This window comes from Hemicordylus capensis, chromosome 1 (assembly GCF_027244095.1).
Source record: "Hemicordylus capensis ecotype Gifberg chromosome 1, rHemCap1.1.pri, whole genome shotgun sequence".
Classification (NCBI taxonomy): domain Eukaryota; kingdom Metazoa; phylum Chordata; class Lepidosauria; order Squamata; family Cordylidae; genus Hemicordylus; species Hemicordylus capensis.
The window spans coordinates 58,028,297-58,039,872 of record NC_069657.1 but is presented as its reverse complement, the minus strand read 5'-3'; the positions used below and the strand labels follow the sequence as shown (position 1 = coordinate 58,039,872).

Genomic DNA, 11,576 nt, shown 5'->3' with positions numbered 1-11,576 from the left:
ATGGGAGCAGTTCTGTGGATGGGTGGGCTGGTGGTTAAGCCCCAGTGAAAATGCTGTGCGTGATCTTTTGGATCCTGGCCATTGAAAGAAAATAATTGAAAACATAAAACATTATTGGATGCAGAATTCCCCTGAACCAGAAGTAATTCTGCTTGAGTCTCTTAAGAAAACAAACAAAACATTAGGAAGTGGTCTAGAATTTATGCTGACAAACTGCAACTGGCAAGAACTCTAAACACATTCTGGGGTGAGTAACTTGGATCATGAATGTATGGGACATATTGTGTAACATACATGACAGAGATGATAAAAATATTATTTTGGGGAAACTGCTTAATAGCATGATTGTGTAGTGAGATACAGTATCAAGTATTTTTATTTAATAAATGAAAAAAAATTGAGTGTACTGCACTGCGCACTAAAATGGAAGAAATAGTAAAACATTAATGGACTGTCTTGTACGCTGCAAACATTTTAATGATTATTGTTGAGCATACACATTGGAAATTTTTTAAACTTCAAACTGCAACAAGTTAAATAAATGTTTTAATATACAAAGAAAATACAACCAAAAGTAAAACTTGCTTTAAAGTGTGCCTTGCACCAGGAACCAGTGTCTTTTAAAAGCTTTATTGTTGAGCTGCGCGCGCACACACACACATACACACACACACGTAAGGATTTGATCTTTTTAGCAGGGCATTTAGAAATCAAAATGTATTCCCACTTGAAATAATAATAAAAGGTTGTGCATGATTATATGCAAAAACAAAAAAACCCCAACACTAGCATACTCCAATAGTGCAGGCATCATTAAAGGAAGGAAAGAAAGCTTGAGATGCCCAATGACTATGTTTTAAGAAAGCAGGTTTCTGACCAGTTAGCTTAAAGCCAGCAAAACAGGGATCAGTGATGGCAACTGTAGTGTACAGGGTATTAAATGCTAAACTTTACACAAATACACTGTTATAAATCTTGTATCAGTGAACACTGAAAATCTGCAGATCTGCTCTTTGGAACAGTCAAACATTTGCTTCAGCTTCCAGTTGCGCAAGCCCTTGAAGCATCACAGAGTGTTCTTGCTTTTTTCTTGCTGGCTGTGTAATTCACTGGGATTTTTTTCATCATTAGCAGCTAACAAAATTATTCCACGTGTTTCCAAAGCCTCATGGATGGGGGAAAAGGGCAAGTCTCATTAGAGCACAGCGTGGAGATTGTATTTTCTGCACATACAACACAAGAGGCTTCACTAGTTAACTCAAAACCAGATTGTGATGTCCCATGTCACATGCATCAGCTCAGTTGAGATGAAAGCCTTTCTCCATGGTAGCAGCTAGCAGGCGCTCTCGCATAATCTCTTCAGAGGAATACTCAGGCAACTTAAGGTAATGCACACAGGTATTCACAGATGGGTAACTTGCATCTGTAGCATCAACCTGCAAATCAAAATTCACAGATACCTTTAAAAGAGAGCTGTAAGTGTAGGCATGTTTCCATTTCATGTTGTTGGGACCTTTAAAAAGAACTATTTTAAAGGACTGTTGTCTTAGCAATAATGCTTCAAACAGGGGATAGTGACAGGTGGTATCTATCAAAGAGAGAGAGGGGGCATGCTCTCACCTCTTGTTTGTGGGCTTTCGAAAGGCATCTGGGGCCACTATGTGAAACAGGATACTAGACCTGATCCAACAGGGATGTTCTTATGTGGATCAAGAGCAACGCAAAGAGATTTAAAACTATCACCTTGTGTCAGGAATCCACATAGAACCCATTGGTGGAACAGACTCCATTGTGTATTCAGCAAGGATTGTCGATCATGTGTTCACATCCATCAACATGAACATGATACATGGCAATCTCTGCCAGTGTCCTGACAGTCACCTTGTTGTATAACAGCTGGTTTTTAAATCCGCCTTGAATAAATTAACTCAAAAGCATAATGAAGGCAGATAGAACCATGCTCAGTCTATATAGTCTTTGTTTATGAGATACTAAGGAATGCCCATACCTTGCGTACAACAGTGAGACGGGGATGGAGGTTAGCCAGACCTCCTGGGGGGAGTGTTGAACAGCCAGTTGTGAATTGCAGGAATGCTTTTCTTTCATCTGAAGACATGCCACACAAAACCCTTACGAATCTTAGGAATCCAGGGCTAAAATAGAAAACAAAACAAAAAATGCAAACTAGCCAAATACTAAACACAGCTATTGTGTAGACTTTTTTCCATGATCAAATTAGTTTTGAGCTACTCCATGAACACTACACATTTAACTGCCTTTTAGAGAATGGGGGGGGGGGGGAAGAGAAGAGAGAGACAAATTGATTCACCACACTGCTAGCCACATTTTAACACCTCATGACACTGAAGCATCTAATGCACAGGAGGCCCTTATTTTAGAAGTTGCATAGAGCAGCTACAGGAAGCAGCAGATACTTTCCTCACAGTTGTTGTATAATGAATTGAGCTTCAAACTTTTACACAAACAAATCTTATAAAAATTTAAAACCCCAAATCATAGACCTCTTCAAAAAATAGTATTCACTTTTAAAAGCATGGTTTTGCTTTGTTTAGAGGGAGGAAATTATTTAAAGAAAAATTACATTCATCTGGCAAACCTTATTTGCCAAACATTATATCACAAAATCGGTATGTAAACACACCATTTCCCTATCTGCATCTACTATGCTGGAATGAAATAAGCTTATTTACTTTCTTAACTGTCCACTCCCAAACAAGCAGTTCCCTCCCTATTATTAACACAGACTATGAACATAGAGCGTTGGCCTCTAGTTTGCCAAATGCATAACAGAGGATTCAGGTCATTCTTTTTAGGGACAAGCTACACTGTGTCACAGTGGATATACTTTCCATGGGCTTTGCCACAAAACCAGGCTTTGAGCGTTCACATCCTCTCTCACTATGCTCAAGCCACGTTGTGTGATCAATGTCTATGTATACATATTCATACCCATTTATCCACCCACACTAAGAGCAGGAGATTCTGAGTTCCCTCCCTGGCATCTCCAAGACAGGGCTGAGAGAGATTCCTGCCTGCAACCTTGGAGAAGCCGCTGCCAGTCTGGGTAGACAAATAATGAGCTAGATGGACCAATGATCTGACTCAGTATATGGCAGCTTCCTATGTTCCTATTAGCCCACCCCTACCAAAGGGGAGGGAGGAATTGCATGAGTTGTAACCATGTACACATGAATTCTCACAAAATGTTCTACCTGCAGAGTGTGATAAGACTAAGGCAGGGCTGTTAAACCCCCAGGCCTGTTAAATCCTCCAGGCCTCTGACTTTCCTTCCCTCCCCACACCATGCTGCTTAGCTTCTTCCTTTCCCTGTCCCCTGCCAAGCGCCAAAGTGCCAGTGGCTTCCTTCCTGCCCTTCCCACATATTGCACTGCTCCTTCTTTCTCCCCTCCACTGAGGTGGTGGCATCCAAAGTGCCAGCCACATTTCTTCTTCCCCTGGAGCTGCTCCTTCCTTTCCCCTTGCCCTACGCAGTGCGGAAGCACCGGTCGGCTTCCTCCTCCCTAATTTATATACCGAGCCATACCAAAACAACCCTGGGCAGTTCCATTAAAACATTAACATAATTAAAAAGATTTAAAATACAATAAAAACTCTATAAAACCAAAACTTTAAAAACTATAAACTAAAAGCCTGACTAAACAGGAATTTTGGGTCCTTCTTAAAAACATTCAGTCACCACCAATCGAGCCAGCGGAAACTGCAACCAGACCTCCCCAGATGACTTTTAACAGGTGGTGGGGGTTGATGAGGAAGAAGGCACTCTCTTAAATACCTCAGACCCAAGCCATTTAGGGCTTTATAGGTAATAACCAGCACTTTGTATTTTGCCCGGAAACTTGCTGGCAGCCATTGTAGTTCTTTTTAAATGAATGTAATATGATCTCTTTGGGCAACCCCGAGGACTACCGGGTTGCTGCATTCTGTACTATCTACAGTTTCCAAACTTTGTACAAAGGCAGCCCAACGCAGAGCGCTTTGCAGTAGTCAAGCCTGGCTATTACCAGCATAAGCACCATTGTTTTAAGGTCGACTATCTCCAGAAATGGACATAGCTGGTGAATCAGCTGAAGCTGGTAAAAAGCACTCCTGGCCACTCCCTCAATCTGAGAAATCATGGAGAGGTTTGGGTCCAGGAGTACTCCCAGACTATATACCTGTTCTTTCTGGGGCAGTGCAACCCCATCCAGAACAGGCAGATCTAAACCACTTCCTAAGTCTTGACCATCTACAATGAGTACCTCCATCTTGCTTGGATTCAGCTTTAGTTTGTTCTCCCCTGAACAGCCCATTACTGCCTCTAGGCAGGCATTTAGGGAAGTCAGGCCATTTCCTGATTAATTTGACATGGAGAAATAGATTTGGGTGTCATCAGCATACTGTTAACACCCTGCACCAAATCCCCTGATGATCTCTCCCAGCGCTTTCATGTAGATGTTAAAAAGCACTGGAGACAGTATGGAGCCTTGTGGGACTCCATTCTGGAGCTCTTGTTTTGAAGCACAACAGTCTCCAAGCAACACCATCTGGAACCTACTCGAGGTAGGAGCAGAACCACTGCAAAGCCGTGGCTCCCACTCCCAACCCCTTCAGGCACCCCATGGTCAATGGTATCGAAAGCTGCTGAGAGATCCAAAAGGATCGACAGAATCACACTGCCCCTGCCAATTCTCAATTGGAGATCATCCAACAGGCCGATCAAGGCCATCTCAACCCCATAGCCTGCCTGAAAGCCAGTTTGAAATGGGTCCAGATAATCCGCTTCCTCAAAGACAGTCTGGAGTTGAGATGCCACCATCCTTTCAATCACCTTGCCCAACCACGGGAGGTTGGAGACAGGCCTGTAATTGCCCAATTCTAAGGGATCCAATACAGGCCTCTTCAAGAGTGGTCTAATTGCCTCCTGGAGACATCCTGCCCTCCCTCAGAGAAGCAATGATCTTAACAAAGCCCTCTCCAATAACTCTGCTTGTAGATCGGATAAGCCATGAGGCGCAGTGTCCCAAGTATCTTGCCCACATCCTCGGGAGTCACGAACTGAAACTGATCCAATTTAACTGCACAAGAAGAGCTGCTGGACACCTCCATAATAGACTCTACAGTAACTAACAGTAGAGTCTAGTTCAGTTCGAATAAGAGAGATTGGATCTGCTGCAGTAACTAACAGTAGAGTCTAGTTCAGTTTGAATAAGAGAGATTGGATCTGCAAAAAATTCATTAAATATGTCACAATAGATAACTGATGGATCCAAATTCTCATTCAGGGGAGAAGGGACATGTACTAGTCCTCTCAAAACCTAGATAACTCTGCTGGACGTGTGCTTGCAGAAGCAATGTGGGCAAAAAAGAACTGTTTCTTTGCTGCACGAGTTGCCAGAGCATAGATTTTCAAATGCGCTCTGTGTTGTAATCTGTCAGATTCAAGCCGAGTCTTTCTCTACTTGTGCTTGAGCCATTTACCTTGCTGCTTCAGGCCCCATAGTTCTTCCGTATACCAAGGGACTAATTTAAAAGTGGGTAGGAGAGAACACTTAGGAGTAATCATGTCTATTGCCCTAGTGAGTTCACTATTCCAAGTTTGAACCAGGGCATCAACAGAATTGCTGGCAGAACCAACCTTAAAGCCTTCTTGGAATCCTATGGGATCCAATAGCCTTTCTGGGCAGATCATCCTAATAAGTCCTTCACCCCTGTGGAGGAGGGTTGTGGCTGTGAGTACAACCTTAACCAGATGGTGGTCCGTCTATGACAATGGGGAAATCACAAGAGTCCCCACCCATGAAACACCTTCCTGATCAGAGCAAAAAACCAAATCGAGAGTGTGCCCAGCAATGTACATTGGTCCCAAGACCACTTGGGATAGGCCCATAGTTGGCATGGCTGCTATAAACTCCTGAACCGATCCTGACAAATAACATTAAAGCCCCCCAGAACTACCTGGTTCTGGTTCTTCTCCCCACCCCACCTGTTATTTCTCTCCCCCTCATCCATCCCCTTCCCCCACACTCTCTTTCTTTCCATCCCCTTTCCCTCTTGTCAAGCCTCCCCCTCCACCCCAATTGGGAAGTATGATATTCAAAATTTCTTCCAAAAGCTAAAAGTCATTTAAATTCTTCCTGAGCAAATTCCAGTGTAAAGTAGTGCATTCAGCTAATCTAAGTGGCAGGGCTAGAGAGGGGGGAAGAAAGGGCATGAGAGAAAAAGCAGGAAGGAGGAGAAAGGAGACAGAAGGTGGTGCAAGGTGGGCACGAGGCAACCAAAGGCAGAGCAAGGCTAGGTGTGGATCAGAATCTAATGAGCTTGACACCCCTGCCCTATGTCATGCTCCTGCACCACACCATTTGTAGTGAATACATGCTGGAGCACAGTGTGAACCAGTCCAAAGTTTCAGTTCACAAATCTCCAGATTTCCCCCCCAAAATAGCTCTGTGAGCAAAAAGCAGAAGGTTCATGTATACATTTCTGGCTGAAGAGTTCTCTTCAGATAACATGTATCAACACTCAAATCTTTCCATAATGGAACAGATGAGCTCCACACACCAGATATATTCAGTAATCCAAAAACCTTTGGTTTAAAATGAGTGTTAAGCTGCTTTATGTTTTCACTTGTGCCCTAAAAAGAATGGAAATTGCAAGTTAAGCTGCCCAACTTAACTTCCTACCCACACTTAGCCTTGGTTTTTCAGTTGGACATTGGGCTGGGAAAGTACATATCCAGGCAGACATTTAACAGGTGTCATTTCCCTAATCACTTCCTAGAGATGCTCCTAATGAATTTCTGCCTGATGCCTCCCTGATCAAGTCAAAGTGTGGGTGCATGGAGTCTCATTTCTAAAGCCATCATTATATCTCAGACTGTACAAAGTCTTTACAGGTGGTACAAGTTATAATGCACGTCTTAATTTGCAATTTCCATTCTTTTTAGGGCACAAGTGAAAATGTAAAGCAGCTTAACTCTCATTTTAAAAAGAAGGTTTTTGGATTACTGAATCTCCTGGTATTTTAAAAAAGGAAAATATAATTAGACACTATGTGGAAGAGCTTACCCAAAACCACGAAGCAAAACTTCCTGATGCTGAACACCAAAACTTTGTAAAACCTTCAACTAAGATATAGGAACTCCCCACCCTTGCCCGCCGCCCTGAAAAAACACAAGTAAATGAAACTAGTGGATTCTAGTTTCACTGGATATTGTCCAGCTCCTGTCGGCTATTCCTCAGGTGTCATTTTAAAAGCTGCTCTGCAACCTTTTTGATTTTAAGTGCCAGCAGTCTGGTTCCATCTTGTTTCAAGTGCAGCCCATTCCTTGTGTACAGTCCTTGCTTGCCCCTAAATGCATCCCAGTGTCTAACAAATTTAAACCCCTCCTCCCGGCACCAACGTCTCATCCACGCATTGAAACACCTCAGCTCTGCCTGTCTCATTGTACCTGCGCATGGAACAGGTAGCATTTCTGAGAATGCTATCTTGGGGGTCCTGGACTTCAAAATACTACCTATCAGCCTAAATTTGGCTTCTAGGATCTCCCGACGCAATTTCCCCATATCGTGCCGACGTGCACCACGACAGCTGTCTCCTCTCCAGCACTGCCTAATGGCCTATCTATACGCTGTGTGATGTCCACAACCTTGTACCAGGCAGGAAAGTCACCATTAGGGGTGTGCACGGAACCTCAGAGCTGCGGTCTGGCACTGTGTTGGGGGTCCCTTTAAGGGCGGGGGAGGGTTTACTTACCCCTCCCACCACTTTCCCCCCTCCAGCGCGTGTATTCTATGTAGTAATTGTGGCGGCAGGATACCTCCTGCCGCCCCTTCTCCCTCTTGAGTGCAAAAGGCTTCATGGAGCCTTTTGCGCACGTCGCGTGTGAGCTTCACGTCTCACCGACGTGCGTGTGGCCACACGCACGCACGTCGGGGAGACATGAAGCTCGTGCGCGACGTGCCCGTGCGCAAAAGGCTCCGTGAAGCCTTTTGCACTCAAGAGGGAGAAGGGGTGGCAGGGAGGTATCCTGCCACCCCAATTACTACATACAATACGTGTGCTGGAGGGGGGAAAGCGGTGGGAGGGGTAAGTAAACCCTCCCCCACCCTTAAAGGGACCCCCCTACCCGAACCGAACTGGCCAGGTCCGGACCAGTCTGGAGGCCTTTAGAATGGCCTCCGAACCGGTCCGGACCCATCCCTAGTCACCATGCAGTCAACACGCGGGTCACAAACCCATCTCTCTATACCTCTAATGATAGAATCACCCACTACAAGGAGGCCCCCATGCCCCGGAGGAGAGTTTCCTGTGTGAGAGGATATGGGCTCATCATTCACGGAAGGGGTCCCATCTAAAGGAGCATTTCCCTCTTCCTCAGGGAACAAGTCAAGTCCCTTCTTGTCCCTGAACAAGTCAAGTCCCTTTTATCAGCTTCGGATGATACACCAGCTGCGTCCATTTCTTGAGATAAACAACTTCAGAACAATGGTACTATGCTGGTAACCTCCAAACTGGATTACTGCAATGCACTCTATGTGGGGCTGCCCTTGTATGTATTCCAGAAACTACAGTTGGTCCAGAATGCAGCTGCCAGGTTGGTCTCTGGGTCATCTCAGAGACCATGTTACTCCTGTACTGAAAGAGCTACACTGGCTGCCGATACATTCCCGGGCAAAATACGAGGTGCTGGTTTATAACCTATAAAGCCCTGAACAGCTTGGGTCCTGGGTTTTTAAGAGAACACCTCTTTGTCATGAACCCCACCACCCATTGAGATCAAGGGAGGTTCGTCTGCAGTTACCACCGGCTCGTCCGGTGGCTACTTGGGGACGGACTTTCTCCGCTGCTGCCCCGAGGCTTTGGAATGTGCTCCCTGCTGAAATAAGAGCCTCTGCATCTCTGATAGCTATAAGGGTCTTTAAAGACCCATCTGTTCACTCAGGCTTTTAATTAAATACTGTTTTAATAGTTTTAACACCGTTTAAAAAAATTTAAATTGTTGTAATGTTTTAACTTTTTCTGTATGTTTTGCTTTGTTGTAAACTGCCCAGAGACATAGGTTTTGGGTGGCATAAAAATATATCAAACAAACAAACTTAAGGATCAATTGTAAAACAACGATCAGTTGGGTCCTAGGGGGAATATATAAAAGTCACTTTTCTGGCATGCAGTCTAAAGGCTGAAACTATGCAAATGGACCTCAAAATCATTTAGCACTTCCTCAGTATTTTTTTTTAATGTCGCCAACCCTTTGAACCCGTTCAAAAGAGGAAAACTTTAAATTGCTCTATATAAGCAATGTTCCAATGGATCTTCACCAAATTTGCAGGGGTACTTTCTCTTCTCACATAGTGAATGTGTGCTGATGGCTAGGCAGATCAGACAAATGGTTTTGATTTTATAAGCAATAGAATGTTCAGGGCGTATAATGGTGGAAAGCTGAAAACACTCTCCAGCGTAACTATGCTGGTGGTGCTATTGCACCAGTATAATTAAACTAGCATCACCCTACAGGATTTTAGCATCAGCAAAGAGGTTGGGCAAACAGAATGCCCAATGAGACTGTCATTTAAATTGTACAACACAGAGTTCTGCTGATACAGAACAGTAAGTGTAGGTCAAATGCTTGCAGCATCTTCTATCTTCTATATATATAATTCACTAAGACGCACCTGTGGCTAATCCTGTTTGTGGCAGCTCTTGCAAGAGTTCACAAGCGAGCTGCTGGAAGGGGGAGAGAAAGTGTGTGTGTGGGGGGGAGAGAAAGTGGCGGCAGCGGGGAGGAGGGAGAACCGGGGGAGAGCTGAGAATGAGACGGGGGGAAGGAGGGGGGAGGAAAAATTAACAGTTGCGCAGATGCTCTGCGCCCGGGCCTGCTAGTTCTAAATTAGTTTGCCCAATAGAAGATAGTAATTTCATTTGCTCTTTGTTGCTCTGTGGTTTTGTGCACTTTGGTTCTATAAAAATCCCTCTGAATCACGCAGAGACAAGCTTCTTTTCCTGTGCTGCTACTCAAAATAAAGTTGTTTTATAGTAGAGAATAGTTTTAGAGAATCTAAATATGATATGTTCAATGAAAATAAATTCGTAGAGGCAGAAACCCTTCAAAAGAACTACCACACTGAGTCACAACAGGCCCTTTTCTTGTTCTGCACTTGTCCCATCTCTCCTCCACACCCTCACCTGCACCTGAGGCAGGAGTGGAAAAACCTGCTCCCAGGAAGTACTTGGTCTAATTGGTAATAATGAAGTCTGTGATTTCATACTATGAATATCTTGCCACAGATATCAGCGTGGGAAAACTGTCTGAAGTGAGAGAGTGTGCTTGCTTGCCATCCACTGGGAAGACTTGGAACATCTGGAAACACTCATTTAGAGGACAAGTGATGCTGATGTGAAACACTGATTATCATCACGGTGCAGGTAGTCTGCACTGGTAGTTCCAGTCTATATGCTCATTTTTTCTTTATTTTCTAATGTTAACTTAGAACTACAGATACAATGATCCTAAAATTCAGATCTTAATTTAATTTCTTCTAAATTCCCTCCACCCATTTTCGAAAGCCATTCAAAGGAATCAAGATATAAGACCTCCTGGTCATTAGAATAATGTACTAAGACATGTAAAAGAAAAAACATTTGAGGGAGCTGAATATGAGAAACGAGGCTATAATGCTGGGTCTGGCAGCTCCAGCACGTTTGCCAGCCCTGGCACATGGAAGGAATTTCTCTGGCCGGCCTGCCCTGCCTCAGCTCTCTCCTGCATGGCCTAAAGCAAGCTTCCCTCAGCTACCTTTCACTTGGCTTGGAGTTCTCTCTCCAACCAGGCTTGGGTCCTGCCATGTTGCTTGCCTCTCCTGAGACTTGGAGCTCTTCCTCCAGCCAAGCTCAGATGTCACTTGTCTGCATGCTTGTTTCTTTGCCCCTTGCATCCCACACAGCTCGCCTCTCCTGAGCCTTGGAACTCTTCCTCCAGCCAGATCCAACAGCTGCCCACATTGCTCGCCTCTTGTGAGGCTTGTAGCTCTTCCTCCAGAGAAGCTAAGGCCTCTCATTTGCTTGCTTGCTTGCTTGTCTCCCCTCCCTCCTTGCAGTTCACCTCTCATAAGGCTTGGGTTCTCTTTCTAGCAAGGCTTGGCGCGCTCTCTCTCTCGCCTGCTTGACTCCCACTCAGCTTGGGGCACTTCTCCAGCTAGGCTTGTGTCTGTCTCTCTCTCGCCCACCTGGCTCCTGCTCAACTTGGGGTGCTTCTCCAGCCAGGCTTGGTGCACGCTCTCTCTCATGTGCACTCACGGGCCTGCTTCAGTCACTTGTCCAGCCAGGCTTGATGCTCTTTGGCTGACTCACCTATCAGCTTGGCTCTTGCTCAACTTGGGGCTCTCCTCCAGCCTGCTCATCACAAGGATAAAGCAGGTAAGTGCCCTCTGATGGTCACAGCACTCTCAATTTTCCTTGTGCATGTATGTTGCCTGCATACATTCATAATAATGAATGTCCACTGAGGATACAGGTATTATTATACATATGTATAAGAAAACCAGTGCCCTGAATTCTCT

General features: G+C 44.7%; 1 protein-coding gene across 10 annotated transcripts in view; it reads right to left on the bottom strand.

Annotated features, from left to right (window-relative positions):
* Positions 1–456: 456 nt before the first annotated feature.
* The window catches only part of HECTD1 (HECT domain E3 ubiquitin protein ligase 1), a 138,842-nt gene continuing 127,722 nt past the window's right edge, over positions 457–11,576 (bottom strand). For all 10 annotated transcript variants that reach the window (XM_053284319.1, XM_053284321.1, XM_053284326.1 and 7 more), the window contains 2 exons: positions 2,009–2,153; positions 457–1,436 (listed from right to left, as the gene is read on the bottom strand). In XM_053284319.1, coding sequence (XP_053140294.1) covers positions 1,299–1,436; positions 2,009–2,153 — 283 coding nt within the window. In that variant the 3' untranslated portion in view covers positions 457–1,298. The remainder of the gene's footprint in view (positions 1,437–2,008; positions 2,154–11,576) is intronic.